Below are 17,430 nucleotides of genomic sequence, written 5' to 3' on the forward strand. Positions count from 1 at the left end.
TTTTGGCTTTCCTCCCACTTCTGCCCAACAATGGCCTGTAACAAATAAAAGGTTCATAGAGTTTTGGATTTCAGTGGTACTAGACGTGCCATCCAGCCCAATTCTTCTCCTGAATTATGGGTCTCTTATAGGCTATCTTTGGCAAGTATTTACCATACTCCTCTCTTGCCTCAATTTTCTCCATCTGTGACATGAGAAGGAATGATGGCTACCGTAAATTAAAGGCTGAATTAAACTTGAGCTCCTGAGAGGACAGGTGCATCTGGGAGGGTCGTGACTTGGTTGTTAGGTTCATCTTCTCTAGGAATCACTCCCGAACTCCACTTGCGCTGCTTCGGGTTCAGTGCCCTCACCTAGAGATTTATAACCCACTTGCCTCATCCTACAGCCACCCACCACCACAGTGTGATAATTGTTCTTGTACGTAACTCCCTTCCTCTAAATTCAGCCTAACCCAGGGCTGAACATGCACCAGGAGCTTACTGTAGTGTTGATGGACGCTGCGGGTGGATGAGCGAATGATGACCATATAATCTCAAGGCCACGTAGAGATGGATCCAGAGCCTCAGTGGAAATACTGAGCTGGGGGTGGGGGGTTGGGCAGGAAAAGGCTGAAGATATAGTCTGTGATCTTCCATGACATGAAATTAGTAACTGGCTCCCCACTGCTCTGCTGACTTTCATAAACAGAAGAAAATAACTGGAAATTGCCATAGAAATTTATTTCTGTCAATGTTTTAATGTGATACTGAAGAGGAGTAGACATTTCCCCTTTGGATATTTGGACTCAGTACTCCCAAGTCATTTTTCTCTTCCTATCAAGTGAATGCATTCTTGAGCTGCTGGTACATTAGGTTAGTGACACAGTGCTGGACTAAACAAAGACAGAGTCATGTTGCTGAGCTCCTGTCTGGCATTGATTGGGGTCATAAAAGTAATTCACTCCCTCAGTTTGGTTTCGACAACCCACAGAATACATAATACCTTGCATATGTCGAATGCTACTTTCTTTGAAAAGCTTTCAATACCTACTATATAGGACAAGGTTGATTCCCACATCATTCCTGCCACACAGAAAAGTGGAGCATCAGCTCAGGAATTACTAAAACTCTGGTGTACCTCCACATGAAAAGATGATGCAGGTGGACTATGCTGTCTTCCCATTAAGGTGTTAATGCCAACTGTACTCATCCAAGAGGCCACAAGGTGAATGGATCTGACACAAAAAAATCTGAAGGTGGACCTTAGAGAAATTGACCAAGATCCAAGCCAGGAAAATACCATAGCAACACCCAGGGGTCTTTATGGGTGGGAAACATTAGGTGTCTGTCTCTGATGTCACCCTTTTTGTGCCATGGCCCTTTTGCATTGTTTCTCAAACCTTCCACCTGGACTAATCCTACAATTGTTTGTTTGTTTGTTTCTAGTTCCTTCTTTCTGGGGATTGGTGAACTCAGCTTGGAACCTTTGCTCTGTGGGTAAACGGCAGTCGCCAGTCAACATAGAGACCAGTCACATGATCTTCGACCCCTTTCTGACGCCCCTTCGTATCAATACTGGGGGCAGGAAGGTAAGCAGCCATGTTGCTTCCATTGTGAAGTTGAGGGCACCGAGAGATGCTGATTCTGAAAGCTAGTCTTACAGGTCTCCTTCTCTGTGATGAGTTTGTCTTTCCACCTAGGAGTGAAATCAAAGACCTCAGGCTTACTGCCAACAAATATAATTATGTCTAAATTGTACTTTCTCTCTCTAGCTGGTCAAACCCTCATGCTTCTCTAATTACTTTGTACCCCCTGGAGGTTGCCGGAGGCCCTATCCCTCAGTACCCCATGAAGGTCAGAAAGCAGTGTTGCTTCCCAAGCATATCACACTGGGAAAATCTCTCCTCTCAGAAACCTCTTTACTGGGGCTTCTTTTAACTTCAACAAAGTGAAAGAATAATTTGTTTAACAAAAGTAAAATCAGATATTTATCATTTTGGAAAGAAAAACAAACAAAAATCACCTTAGATGATTTATAAGAAAATCAATAATTAATCTTCCTAGGGGCATCTTGCTGGCTAAGAATCCTAACTTCTGCACAGAAATGCTGAGTTGTGCCTTGTCATTCTCATACCAGTGTCCCTTCCCCCCCACCAACCTCCCTCGATGCACTCCGCCTTCATGTGTGGAAAGGCATGATGCCCATGGGGATCTTCTCGTCGCTGGGTTCTAGCGTTTCTCTTGTGGGCTAATTTCTTTTTGGCTACCTTTTACTGTTGAGTAGATCATTGAAAATGGAAAACACACACACACAGAAAATTGTGTTTGAAGGTGATTTAGTTATTGCGAACTCAAGAGGAATGGAAAATCGTTTTTGTCCAAGAAATTAGGATTAAAATTATGGACAACTTTGTTACTGCCGGCAGCTGATTCTCCAGGGTTTGCCTTTCTTGGGCTCTGCTCTCTACATCCGCAGCCTGTTTACCGCACTTATCATGGAATCTATAAGAATTTTTGCCCCCTTCTGATGTATTGGAATATGTTTTTTCCTATTACCTGTCACCAAAACACCAACCAACCAAACAAACAAACCCAACGTCGAATGACTTATTTAAGAGTTGTTAGTGGCTTTGACTCCAGTCACAAAGTGAGTTCTAAAGACATTGCACGTGATTGTAACTATTTCTCTATGTAGTATCTGTGTGTTATTTTAAATAGGACTTGAGAAGCATTTGTGTAGAAAAGTCCTATGTAGGTCATGTAGTTTATTGCTCTGATTCCACAAAAATTAACCTATCCAAATTATTGGTCCATTTGAAGTTTTATTTTTACAAACTCTAAAGGGAACTTAACCTGGGTTCTACACACACCTCTCTTATTCAAGTCACGAACATGGGTAGGTCCACTGACCAGTAAAGGACAAGTTGAACTTTTGAGTACTCAGTCTTTCTTTCCTTCTTGGGGAGGATGATGGAGGGAATAATTTGTGTCCTACACAGAGGGAGAAGCAGTAAAAATTCAGAATGAGGGGTGGGACCTGAGTTCCAGAAATTAGCTGAAAGGTAACCAGCAAGACTGAAGCCCAGAGACCATAGAGGTATAGGCAGGAGGAACAGATGGAAAAGGAAGATGGAGGCCAGATCTAGAGGCTGTGTGAAGGAGCTGGATCTTTTTCCTGAGTTATGGCAAACGAATGAAGCATTGTTCAGTCAAGAGCACACAGGGCACGGGATGGGAAAGGTGGCGATCTAACACAGGAATGGATACATAATTCTCACTTTCTATCAGCCCATCTTAGAGGAAAATATTGATGTGAAAGAAAAAAATAACTAATTCAAGCCTGCTTCTCCCTTAAATTTATTGGGAAAGAAGAGATGGGGGAGACAGCCTAGTGTTAAAAAGCACTCCTATGTTTTGGTTTGATATTTTTGTTGTTGTTGAAAGTGATATATATATTTTTTTTTATGTTTCCAATTCAGTAAAGTGTACCTGATCCAAATCAATTTTCAAAAGCACTGGAGTTTGGAATTTTGGAAACATTTACTTTTGACGATGTAAATATTTATATCTGGCACGATTTGTGTTGTCAGCTGTTTGAAAAGCTGAGAACTGTCTGATGGTTTCCTTTGCATTAGCAAAAGGTGGAAAATAGAATAGAGATAGTAGTAGGACCAACTGGTAATGAAATGTCTAAACTTGATAGACAATAGCTAAATCACGTTTGCAAGCTTTTTAAAGGTGGTGTTTAATGAGTTGGAGACTTATTTTGGAATGAGTATTCAAATGACTGCTGTGAATTTAGTTTTGCCTTGAAGAAATATGTATCCAATTCAAAAGGTTTAAAGACTGGGAGGTTTTGGGCAAGGTACCACATTTTGAAGTCTGAGATCAGCTGGATATCAGCATGTTAAGTGTATCCCAGTCATTATGTGTTTTATGTCACATTTTTATCCATGAGCATTATTCTTGCTCCTGTTTAAGTGTACCTTATGCATAATAAGCCCATGAAGTACCCTTGCTGTGATCTCTGACTTGTGTTACTATGTTTGTTTTTTTTCATGTATTTGGCCTGACATAGGGTTCAGATGATGAATTACAGCTTATCTTAGCATGAGCAAGGGCTGAAATTTACCCCGAATGCAAGAATACAAAGAATGATAATAGTTACATGACAATCAAAACATATGATGTCTTGGATACAACAGAGTATATTCATTATACTTGAACAGTGATAGTTCTTCTACTTTTTAGGTTGCTTATTTTCAATGGTAATTCTTAAGCAATGTTTGGTGTTGTTTTTTTTTTTTCTTGAAAGAGAGTATTTGTTACCCAGTTGTTTGTATCTGACACATAGGATTCTTATGGGCAAAATTTAAAATGACTGTGCTTTTCAAACAATACTCACTTGGGGCGCCTGGGTGGCTCAGTCAGTTAAGCGTCTGACGTCAGCTCAGGTCATGATCTCACAGTCTGTGAGTTCGAGCCCCGCATCGGGCTCTGTGCTGACAGCTGAGAGCCTGGAGCCTGCTTCAGATTCTGTGTCTCCCTCTCTCTCTGCCCCTCCACTGCTCATGCTCTGTCTCTCTCTGTCTCAAAAATAAATAATAACATTAAAAAAGTGTTTAAAAAAAACAATACTCACTTAAGTTTAGGTTGCATATGGACATAACAATTTTACCTTGGAATCCATCTCCCACCCTTGACCCCCATTCAACTTAATTCCCAACAGTCTAAACAGTTTTTTAAAATCTTGGAGATAATTAATCTATTCTAGATAAAGCTCCTGAGTCAACTCAGGAATCAGAGTGGGCGGGTGGAGATAATTCTTCCCTCACGATCTCAGATCATTTAACACCCTATATGTAGGAAATTGGATTATGATGTGTTTTTAAGCTGGGTTCAAGCCTGATTGACTGTTTTAAAGATGGACACCCTTGGTAGTCAATGGGCATGTACAGATTCACATGTGGTCTTTTTCCCCCACACCAAAGTGAGTGTACAATATGTGTTTGTGTATTAATTTTCATGTGCTATTCACGTAAGTCAGCTTCTTGGTAATTTGCATACAACAGTGTAAAGTGTGAATGTTATTCACAGCAAAATCTGAGTGGTTGGCTTGATCATTTTGGGGTGCAGAAATTCCTCTAGATATGTGCCTGGAGTATTCTCTGACACAGGTGAGTGCTGGAGGGTTTCTGGATTAAGAGGTGGGGTTAGCCTTCATGGAAGACGTGGTTTGTAGTAAAAGAAGAAAACACGTATTAAAACTGAGTCAAAAATCACTTGCCGATCCTGCCATTTTAACCAAAAATTAGTTTTGGCATTTTTCCTCACCTTTTAGCTCTTTTGATAAAATGGACATCTCAGTAGTTAGTGACATGGGAATTGCTCATGATATGTTAAATGTACAAGATAGCATCTAAAGTCATTCACTTCATGATCCCAATTTCATTTAAAAAGTACCCATGCTATGGGGCGCCTGGATGACTCAGTCATTTAAGCGTCCGACTTCGGCTCAGGTCATGATCTCAGTTTGTGAGTTCAAGCCCCGTGTCGGGCTCTGTGCTGACAGCTCAGAGCCTGGAGCTTGCTTCAGACTCTGTGTCTCCCTCTCTCTCTGCCCCTCTCCTGCTTGTGCTCTGTCTCTCAAAAATAAACAAACAAACAAACAAACAAATAAATAAATAAACCCATGCTATGCATAGAAAAGAGACCCGGACTAAATGTGATGTTGTTTTCTTTCTACTTTCCTGAAGCTTCTAGATTTTCTATGACAAGCTTGCATTAATTTAATAATCTGAAAAACACCTGTTTTTTTTTTTTTTTTTTTTTACTTATCCTTTCAGTTTAGGCAAAGATATACTTACAGTTGGCAAATATGGCAGTTGGAATAATGCCCTCTCCTAAATATATGCATCTCCTAATCCCCAGAACTTGTACATATGTTATCTTACATGGCACAAGGTATCTTGAAGGTGTGATTAAATTAAGCATCTTAAAATGGGAAGTCCACCTGATATCATCCAGATAGACCCATTGGAATCACAGGGTTCTTATAAGGAAAAGACAGAGAGGCAGGAGAATCCAAGGCACAGAAGGGGATGTGACAAAGGAAGCAGAGGTCAGAGTGATGTGTTGCCATGAGCCAAAGAATCTGGGCAGCCTCTAGAAGCTTGAAAAGGGCAAAGAAACAGATTCTTCCCTATAGTCTCCAGAAGGAACACAGCCCTGCTAAAACCTGGATTTTAGCCCAGCAAAACTGATTTTTTACCTCTGACTTCCAGAATGTAAGATGACCCAGAATATAAGGCAGGATTAATTGCTAGCCCATGCCACCCACTGGGATGGATCTGAGGACTAAAGACCTCAGCTGCACTTCTCTCCACCCCCACTTATGCCAGGCTCCCTCTAGGGAGAAGTCACAGACCAAGACAAGACTGTTGACTCAGTCTGCATAAGCCAGCCTCCAGGCCACAGAGCAAGGTGAAGGCAGATTGGAAGGGGCAAACAGATAACATCCAACACAAGGCTATACATTTTATCTATGTGACCATTTCCAAATTTCCCATTAAATGAATATGAGGTAATAAAACTCATCATTACCTATCAAATTAGGTATAAATGTCTCGGCCTGGCATTCACAGTCCTTGTAAGATGGCCCCAGATCTCCCCTCCAGAGCCTTATTCCTCTTGCATGTTATGTCTATGTTTTGTTCTCAGTGAGATTGTAATACTTTTTTTTTTTAATTGACTGTATCTCACCTTCCCCTGTGCTTTGGACACAACATAACCCTTCACCTGATGTACCTCTGTACCTTAGCAATCCCCATCCCTACCTTTTTATTATTCAACCTCTCTGGTACCAGTGTTACCTCCTCCATGATACTCCTCTTGATCTCTTTAGTGGATGGTGAAATCTCTCATCATTTGACTTCTTAAGTAACTTGCTTGTATTTCTTTTAGGACCTAACCTTGGCCTATAGTATATTAGTTTTACTTGCCTTGTCTCCCTGTCTTCAATTAAGGGCTCCTCATGATAAATGTGGTTTCATATTTTCATTTTATATCTGTGGGGTTATCTGTGACAGTGCTGGTTGATTTTAACTGAACCGAGATTATCTTTGATTACCAAACAAATGGTTTATGTGGACTTAGTTAAAAGTTGCTTTGACTCAAGGCAGGAAAAATATGAGCAAGTCCCATGATGAAGAGTAACCTTGCTATCAACAGAATCTGTCATTAGAAACTAATTTTCAGTTATAGTACTTTTCCTGAAATATGTTGAGAAAAATAATGACTGTGGATTGGTTTGGTGCCTAAAATCTTATCACTTCTCTATTTTTAAATTTCTCCATGAACCTGATAGGAAAATATAGTTGACCACAATTAATCATTGCAGTTCATGGCATGTCTACATTTGCTACACTAAGAAACCTTTTATGAGTGAGGCATTTATGTTCCTTCAAGGACTTTGAGATATATTAGGGGAGAAAATACAGATATACAGAAGTTAAATCATAGTAACTGATTTAAATAACTATTTGAGATAATAGTGGAAGAGATACTAAGGCAGCAGTGAAATGATTAATTAGCAAATCAGTCATTTTGACGTTACTATTTAATGGTGGTAAGAAGTTGGGTTGGCCAAACCAGACTTTATGGAGGTGCTAGAATGTGAGCTAGCATGGAAAGATAGGTAGAATGAAATACTGTTTGCAGAAGGGTCTTTAAATGTTAAATGTTCTGGCTCCACGTGTGAAAGATTACAGAAATATAAGGATAGATCCATTTTGCCATCTAAATGGGTTACAGTGGTGCTGGTTTTTATTGGATAACTGATATTAAACTTTCATAGGTAAGTATTCCTTCCCATTTGGAACTCATTAGCTATCTTTAAGTACCATGGGTCTTTTTATACTGAAGCTCTGGTGTGAAAATGATACACATAATTTCACATAGGCTTCTGGGATAGAGCAGATTTGTAAGAGCTGATGAAGAAGTGAATGTAATTCTTACTCATTTGTATTTTGTGGCTTGATAAATTTCTTGACTTGCCACATTGATAATATCCTTTCTCAGAAGGAGGCAATAAAGGGTCTCTTTATATGGATCTAAAGCAGCTTGGTGGTATGGAATGGACAATAAAATTCTAGAGGAAAGTGGGTGTATTATCTTAGAAAATACGGTAGCTAATATTAAAAAAAAAAAAAAAGCTAATAACTGTTGTCAGACATAGATCCTAAACCTTCAAAAGGTGAATTTTTGTAATATAGTTAGAATAGATGTGATCTCTTTGCCTCACGGAAGGTAACTCTAGAGGATTGAGAAGCTCTTAACAATGAAATTATGGTAACAAAATTACAAATGATGATACCAAATAAAGGAAGTGGTAGTGACTAAAGATACTGGTATGGTGGTTCAGGGAGTTTTGCCAAAAATATGTGTTAAAATGGCATCTAAAAGATGTAAGTGAAAGGGCTTATAGTCACAGAGGGGGACAAAAGTGGAAGGAACCTTTGAAAATGGTTTAAGGGAGAATAAGGCCCAGAATGAGTGTAGGATTGCAGAGCAGGAAGGTTTTTTAAAGTTACAGTTGGAGGAAGCAAGGACATTAAGACAATGTTGACCTTGGGGCACCTGGGTGACTTGGTTAGGCGTCCAAACTCTTGATTTTGGCTCAGGTCATGATTTCACGGTTCATGAGTTCCAGTCCTGAGACAGGCTCCATGCTGACAGAACAGAGCCTGCTTGGGATTCTCTCCGCCCCCCCTCCCCTGAACTCACTCTCTCTCTCTCAAAAATAAATAAACTTAAAAAAAAATAAGACAACGCAGACCTTCGTTTGGGGGAGGATAGATGTCCACAGATGTTCTGCTTTGGGTTTAGATTTTAGGTTTATCACCAACCACCTAGATAGGAGAAACCTAACCTCTCGGAGCTTTAGTTCCCTCTCCTGTAAAAGAGAGGTTGTAACAGTACCCCTCTTGCAGGGCTGGGATGAAGGGAAGTACATGGAATAGCGAACCTATTAGGCAGGTTATAAGCAAGTTATGGGGCCAGTGGCTGGCAGAGGAGATACACCACAATTGTTAACTACTGTCTTCATCCATTCAGGCTGCTGTAACCAACTGTCAGTGACTGGGTGGCTTCTAAAGAAGGGAAATTTATCTCTCACAGTGTTGGCGGCTGGGGGGGATGTCCAAGATCAAGGCACTGGCATGGTTGCCTGCTGGCATCTTCCTTCTTGCTGAGTCCTCACATGCTGAAGGGACCAGGAAGCTCTGTGGGGCCTCTTTTATAGTGGCTCCAATCCTGATCACGAGGGCTCTGCCCTTATAACCTAATCACCTCCCAAAGACCCCTCCTCTTGTTACCACTACCTTAGGGGTTAAGATTCGAACATACAAACTTTGCGGGGGACGCCAACATTCAAACCATGGCAGCGACCATCAGACATGTTGTGGCTGTTAGCGAGAAAACACAACTTAACTCCCACTTGGGTTTCTCTGTCAAAGAATCTCATACTCACTTTAAAATCTGTAACATATATGCCAAGAGGTAAAGTGGACGGCAAACTAAAAATCCCAAACCACCTCGCCAGTGCCCCCTGTCCAAAAGTTTGAAACTCGGGAGGCATAAAGGTAAAGCTTTCCTCTCAGGTGTATGTTTATAAATAGCTGCACAGATTCAGGCTGGGCTGCATTTGTTGTTAAATCGCTACATGCGAAATGGTAGAGGAAGTTACTGGATAATGTGTGCAGCATGCGTAAATAGCACGGGGAAGATACCAGGAGACAAATTCAACCTAATTACATAGTACATAAGGTACTGCTCCACGATAAGTGAGGTCACTGTCCTGTAATCACCTTCAGCGAGAAGAGACTATCTGGGATATTACGGTCGGATCCCTCCGTGCTGATGGCTAGAATAACTAATGGAAAAATGTTGACAAAGTGCAGAAGGAGACGCAGGAAAGAGTGATGAGAAGAAGCAGACATTCTGTATATTCTCTGTTCAATTCTCTTTCTGTTTCTCTCTCTCTCTCTCTCTCTCTCTCTGAAAGGACGGTATTTGAAGGTAAATTACAGGTGGCTTCTAACAGTACCTGTCCCGTGCAGCCTCAGACACAGAGAACCAGTGCTGGTGTCTGGAAATGGCTTGGACCAGACTTTATTTCAAAGTGTGGAGGGTGAATGACCTCCCTGTGTTTCGCTGAGAACCCCCAGCACAGAAAGAGTTGCGGCAGGCTCCCAGGTCCACTGGCTGTGGTGGAAAAGCTCCAGCATCAGAGGGGAGCCTCGACCTGGCCCGGAATCCTCTTCCCATCTGGCAACTATGAGTAATGGTTAGCCGGGCACGTGGAATATGTTTCTTTGAGGCTGACCCCCGAAATGCGGATTTAGCTAGGATGTACACCCTCTCAAAGGAAAGCTCCCTTTAAAGCCCTAGCGTTGGTTTGGAACTAACCTGCCTTCTCGTCTTTCTCATCCACTATCAAAATTACTCCTCAGAGTTTTGAATAGAGGACTCTTTCTCCTTTGGGATATCTTGCTCTGAATAGCTAGGATGGGGGAATGTTCCAAGAAAGGACTTTGATTCAAGATAAAGAAAATGAGGCCAAGGTAATTGTGTTTATGCTCAGAGCAGAGCGTTTCGCAGGCAGTGGCAGGTTCAGTGCGCGGTGCTGAAGAGTGATGAGAGATAAGCAAAATGCAAGAGACTGACGCTGTCTTGAAAGTTGGAAACGGGCTCGGGGCTAAGGCGCTCTGTAGTTGGTTTCTGGCTCTCCTGCACTGTCGCCCAGCTTAGAGCGAGGCTCAGGACTGCTGCTCACTCTCTTGGCCGCTGCTTGTAATGTGTCCCTCTTGACATCACGCAGAAAATCAAGTCATTAGGCAAGCCTTTGAAGGAAACACCTGGATGCTGGCTTTAGTAGTTTATAAATATATCTGGTTCTGTCTCATTCTTTATTCCTCTGGTGAGTATTAGAAAAGTCTTTGCTTTCCTTTCCTGATTCTTGGTCTTCCCTGACCACCCCCTCTCTCCTCATTTACATTTCTCTTCTCTGTCACTCTGACTTGCTCTCCTACCCTTTGCTCCCCTCCCCAGTCTCCTTTCTCCAGTTCACCTTGCCCCATTTCTCTGTCCCCCTTTCCTTTCCTCCCTCCTTCCTCCTGGTTGGGTACAGGTGACTGAGGGACGACCTGTGTGCCTTCTCTCCTCTGCATCAGAGTGGAATAGGGACTCCCCTTTCACACATTTTAGAAGGACTGACGGTTCTCTGGTCTGGGCAGCAACACTTAAATAAGAGAAAATTCAAGTTATCTGGGGACTGAGTCCAATTTTTTATGAGAATATGAAGGGAATTAAGTCAAGATGCCTAATGAATTTACAGGCAAATGAATTTCTAGAAGGAATTATTTCTTCCAGGAATTTCATGGGTGTTAACCACATGGTAGTTTAGTTTTCTGGTTAATTGATTCCACAGATGAAACCAACAGGCATTTTACAAATTAACTGTCCTTCCAAAAATAGATGACAAAGTGTCTTATTTGCATATGCTGCTTAGAACTCAGCTCTCTTGCCATTCACCTAAAAATGGGGGAGAAGAGCAGGAGAAAAGGGAAAGACATGACCTAATTTTTACAGACCTCTCCCAGCTTGCCTCATCTTTCAAACATTCCAGAAGTGTCTCCATCACAGTCAAGGAGATAAAACTGATAGAACACCTGGGCGATATAGAAACAGTTGTATACCCAAGAGAAGTTCTGGATTTTGATATTAAAAAGTCTGCTATCAGTTGTGTATTCTATCCAGGAAGGCTCTGTCTACTCCAGGTAAGCCTTTTCATTTGACTGCATAAACTGGCCAGGCTCCTCCTACCTGAACTTCCAAGACCTTGAGTCCTGTTAAAGGGCTCTATCATTGCCTAGAAACCAGGTACCTTTGGTCTGAAAATAAAAACAAATAATAATTTCCCCATCACTGCAGGGGAAAAAAGCAAAGCAGATTCTGTTTGAAGGACTTAAGAAAATACAAATTTTCTTCTTAGTTCTGCTTTTCTGAAGCAAAAGAACTACATTAAAACCAGAAAACTAGAATAAAAGGTCTGAATTGGGGAGTGTAAGCATCGTGAGCCATTGAACATATGAGCAACTACAGACTTCTAATTTTTCTTATGAAAATTTAATATCCTATAGAAACAACTTTATTAATGTTGCCTGAAGGATTAAGAATAATTCATCAATCCATTTCTTTCCAATATCTCATATTTTTATCACTTTAGAATGTCAGCATTCTAATCCCTTGTTGTGTTAGGGCCAAGATCCAAATTGTGCAAAATGTTAAGAGTAGCCATTTCATTCTTCCATTTCCCCACCTCCCCACCCCAGTGTTGTAGTTTGCTTGTTTGTTTGTTTTTATTTTGTATTTATTTTGAATTTTTTTAATGTTTATTTATGAGAGAGAGAGAGAGAGAGAGAGAGAGAGAGTGTACATGCGAGCCTGAGTGGGGGAGGGTCAGAGAGAGAGGGAGACACAGAATCCCAAGCAGGCTCCAGGCTCTGAGCTGTCAGCACAGAGCCTGACGCGGGGCTCAAACTCATGGACTACGAGATCATGGCCTGAGCCGAAGTTGGACGCTCCACCAACTGAGCCACCCAGGCACCCCTGTTTGTCTATTTTTAAATGTGTATTTATTTTGAGAGAGAGAGAGAAAGAGTGCAAGTGCTCACACAAGTGGGGAAAGAGCAGAGAGAAGGAGAGAGAATCCCAAGCCTGCTTAGCATGGAGCCTGACGCAGGGCTCAATCTCATGAACCGTGAGATCATGACCCGAGCCAAAATCAAGAATTGGACGCTCAACCAACTGAGCCACCCCCCAGGCACCCCCACCCGCCACCACCACAGTGTGTAGTTACATAAGATGAGTACGCGCAGAGATCAAATAAGGAGCATAATGCCATATTGAATGCTGGAAATTTGCAAAGATGGTGGATTTCAGGTGTTCTCACCAACAATAAGAAAATGCTAACTCTGAGTAGATGGAAACGTTAGTTTGACTGTGGTAATCATTTCACTCTCTATCTATCTGTCTATCTATATCAAATCATCATGTTGCACACCTTAACTATATACAATTTTTATTAAAAAGATAAATAAAAAATTTTAAGAGATTAGCTGGCTCAGCCTGGCATCTGTTTTTCTTTTTTTTTTTTTTTTTCATACAATAAACCCAGTGTCTATTCAGTAAGGTATTTCATTTTGTTAATGTGAGCCTTACCTACTTCAGGTTCTGAACAGATCCTTTTCCTGTGTTTACTAAGCTCTTCATCCGACGTGACACTTAATATAACATTAGTCATTGGCCGTTAGCCCTGAAACCCACATGCTCTAACCATGTACAAAACATATTTACCTATGATATCATATGATGTCATGATATCATATGATATCATATGATGAAGGTGCATGATTTCCAAGGAGTGAAAACATACACACCCACACAGTTTGGTGTGTCAGAGTCAATAGAAACCTGTCAACGTGGCAGCATCTCACCTGCCTGAAAATATCTCCTCCTACCTTCGTATCTCAGAGAGGCCTCACATCACATTCTAGGGAGCAGAGATATTTCTTAATTTGCATTTCCTCTGAAATATTCAGAAAACATATTTTTTTAGTTGAGAGAAAGCAAGTCTTTTTTTTTTTTTTTTTTTTTTTTTTTTAGCCAAGTAGCTATTTTCACTGATTTCTCAACAGGAGCAGTATGCATGACTCGTGCTGGGATAGAAAGGGATTATGCAGTATGTATAGCTTGCTACTATTTATTGCTGGTGTGCTAGGTAGGCTTGAATATAGAAATCAGCTCAGTGCTTGATGACTCCCAAATTGTTTATTTTGAGCTTGAGTGACTCTGGTAGAATAAGATTTGGGCAAAATGATCTGTTCAAATTAAGTGCTGTGTCACCCCTTCAGAGTCTGATGCTCCCCAAGCCCAAGTTTAGAGCCCGACCTGCAGCTTCTTATACCAATGAGTTGCAGAGGAAGTGTTCTTCAGTGTGAGCTGCAAATGTGTGGGGGGAGCACAGCGGGGGAGATCAGCAAATGTATGGGTCCACCTGGAGCCCAAATACAGCCTGATCGCCCAGGAAGCTCTTGAGCATGAATGAGTGTCACTATTCCAGAAGTCTTCCACTCCCCCACCCAGGGGCCGAGGAGGGGCGTAACCTCCCTGAGGTTCCTGGGCAAGGTGGCTCTCATGCACTGGCACACTGGAGAAGGGCTGGCTTTCCAAAGCCCATCCTGAACATCTCTTCCCACATCTGCACTCGCTAACATCAAGCTGGTGTCTTGGAATCCCCCATGGTAGGTATGTTTACACCACGGAAATCTGCAGGCACGACACAACAGGGCCTTTTTTTCCTGGAGAGCTGGTTGATAAACATTTACCAGCACACCGCAGTTCTTATAGGCTAAGGGCACTTCCCAGGAGGAAGGTGAGTTGATTGCAGCCAACACTCGTAGAAGCTGGGAGACCTGCCCCCTAGCCCAGACCCGGGGGATCTGAGCGGATCGCCAGCAGCATCTATTACAGCTCGTGTTGCAAAGAAAATTTTAGATTTGTTACAAATATCCCTTATTGAAAGTGACTCCAATGACTGTGCTTTGGCCTCCTTAAATATCACTCACATCCGGCTGGCCTGTCTTCTACCCTCCCCAAGCCCCGTTGCCACTACCTGGGGAGGAGGTGGGAAGCATAGAAATAATTCTATGAAATTCTGACTCTCCTTACCTTCATCCTTTTAATACATCTTCTTTACTTGGTTGCTTCCTACAAGCCTACATCCCTCCTGATCATGTCGTTGTACAGGTAAGGCTAGCATGTGGGGACAGCTTTTTCCCAATGCCTTGGCGATCACAAAGCAGTGTCACCAACAACTTTTCCATGTTAAGCTCCAGAATCAGGGATGCCCTGGGCTATTTCACAACCACACTTCCCCAACCCCATCCCCCAGCTTCCTGTCAGTGATAGTACACTTCCAGCAGAACAGTAGGCCACACTCTAAACACATTCTATAAACATATTTGCAGATCTGAAGGGAAGAAATGGGGAGGCGCTTCTGGGCTTTTCCAAGTAAGTGATCCTTATTTAACACGTTGCTTTGCGATGATGAGTTCACAGTTTCTGAACCTAAGGGGTATGATTAAAAAAAAAAAATCTGAATAAGAGTAAGGAAACAGCCCTGTGCCAGGCAGTTTTAAGTCCACACTGTTCAATCAATTCGAAGTATTACTAGCATTTTTCTCAAGAGTGTAATATACAACAACTGCCAAACTTTCCTTTTGCGATTACGAAAAGGACAGATACTGGAGTGAGCCATATTTCAGCACTGCAGGGATATAAAAAATGAACTGCTAAAAACGGCCCAGGAGGAATGAATAGCAATAAGACATCAATGTCATCCGGATACTGATTTGTGATGAATTTCCAAAAGGCTTAATGGTATGATGCTATGATATATAGGGGCTTCCTGAAAGTTAATAACTGTAAGGTACCCACTTGGAAGAATGTAATGGAGGAAAGCGAGTGATCACAGATAATCTATAAATAAGTAACTTCACTAATACAGTCAAACTGTTCTGTGTCTTCTGGATTGCTACGCTCGGTGATTAGAAATACAAAATTAAAAGGATTGTGAAGAGAGAAGAAGGTCAAATGTTACACAAACATCCATAATCACACATCTGGTGAAACTTGAATTTGCCTTTCACAGATTGGCACCCGCGTAGTGAAGGGAAAAGTGGATGCCTTGATCACCTTTCAGAGGTGAATTAACCACCGCCAGAGTCCTTTGATGCAGATTCAGTTGGGAGCAACAAAATCTGTTGGGATGAACACATTGTTCTTGCTAATTACCACGTGGTCTGGCATTTCCCCCATGGGTTGTGTGCTTAACGCGCCAACAGCTATGAGGCATAGGGTCTTGAATGAGGGTAGCCCCTTTCAACCTGCAGTCTGGGCTCATCTGGCCCACTTAACTGTCATGGCTGTGGCTGACAAATTCTGGTTAGCAGGAAAGTATGTGGCACAAAGACAGCACTCAATAAATGTTCATTGAATGAAATGATAAACAGATAAGTGAAAAAAATGCCCCAGATCCTGGAATTACAAATGGATGGGAAGAGGGAAAGCAACTAAATTTATTGGCTACCTACCACATCCATTTATATATACATATTTTATTTCACTTAATTCCCCAAACAATCTGAGACGGTCAGTTGTGCAGACCAGGAAGCCAAAATGTACAGTTGTTAAATAATTCACCTAGAGTTACAGGGATGACAAGAAAAAGAGCTGAGTTTCAGCCTCAGCTTGTCTGCCCAAAACATTGTGTTCCTTTCCAGAATGCAGCACGAACGCTGAAGACAGGGGAAAATATTTGCCATGATAGCATGGATTTAGGAAGAAGAGGGCAGGGGATCAGAAGAGCCCTGACCTTCAGCCAATTTCCATCTCTTTGCCAGCATTTGAGAGAATGAGGGGAGGTGGTGCCCCGTGCTGGGTTCCTGCCACGTTCTGCCTGTTAATTGCATCTCTGCAGCCTGTTTATTTTGGCCATAGCATCATACATATTTTATCCTTCGAGGTGATGCTGTAAGTCTGCTTTGTTATCTGGCTGCCACTTTCTCCTCCCTGGCACGGTGGCAGAGCACGTACTGAATGTCATTTCTAAATGGGTAGTTAATTCTCCTGCATCCTTCATCAAAAAAGTGCCACCTAAAATGCCCCCGATAGTTATTGTCATCACTGCACCAGATCTGGCAGCTGTAGAGTCAGGGGAAAGACATATAGTTTTAATTTCTAGGACACAGACATGGGTGTTTTCTCTCCGTGTAGAAGGTGGCTGGACTTCCTCTGTTTCCTCTCTTTGCTCTGTCTCTTTCACTTCGTGCCGAGTACACACCGTGGTGTTTCTGCGTGTACGGGTACTCCCCCGTAGACATGAATTGCGCTGTGGAAATCCCGATAGACACATTTCCATGTACCACAGGGCCCACGGCAGATCACGAGAAAAACTTCTAAAGTCATGAGCCTCAGAGGACCGGCCAGTGTAAATGGCCTGTCCCTGTGTCTCCTGTGGGCCGTCATCCTGTAAGTCACCCCATGTGATGTGCATAATTTAACAGGGGCGAAGCTGGCACACCCCTGCCATTCATTTCTCGGTCTGCCCTTAGTTCTCTGTGGATAATAATGACGGTAATGGATGGAGATTTTAGGTTTGCTCTTCTCCACATCCAGTGTTAAGACTGAAAGGTTTTCAGAGGTGACCCTCAGTTCTCAAATCATGTTGGGAATGGGGCAAAGCAAAGACTTAAAATTGCAGTGGTAGTTAGTTCATGTCCCCACTCAAGACCATTGCTCTCTCCTTTCGCGTGGTTCCGGGTGACTT

General features: G+C 42.1%; 1 protein-coding gene across 1 annotated transcript in view; it reads left to right on the top strand.

Annotated features, from left to right (window-relative positions):
• The window catches only part of CA10 (carbonic anhydrase 10), a 495,011-nt gene that overhangs the window by 215,161 nt on the left and 262,420 nt on the right, over nucleotides 1-17,430 (top strand). The window contains exon 4 of the mRNA XM_042966021.1: nucleotides 1,428-1,570. Coding sequence (XP_042821955.1) covers nucleotides 1,428-1,570 — 143 coding nt within the window. The remainder of the gene's footprint in view (nucleotides 1-1,427; nucleotides 1,571-17,430) is intronic.

Source organism: Panthera tigris, chromosome E1, assembly GCF_018350195.1.
Source record: "Panthera tigris isolate Pti1 chromosome E1, P.tigris_Pti1_mat1.1, whole genome shotgun sequence".
NCBI classification, from domain to species: domain Eukaryota; kingdom Metazoa; phylum Chordata; class Mammalia; order Carnivora; family Felidae; genus Panthera; species Panthera tigris.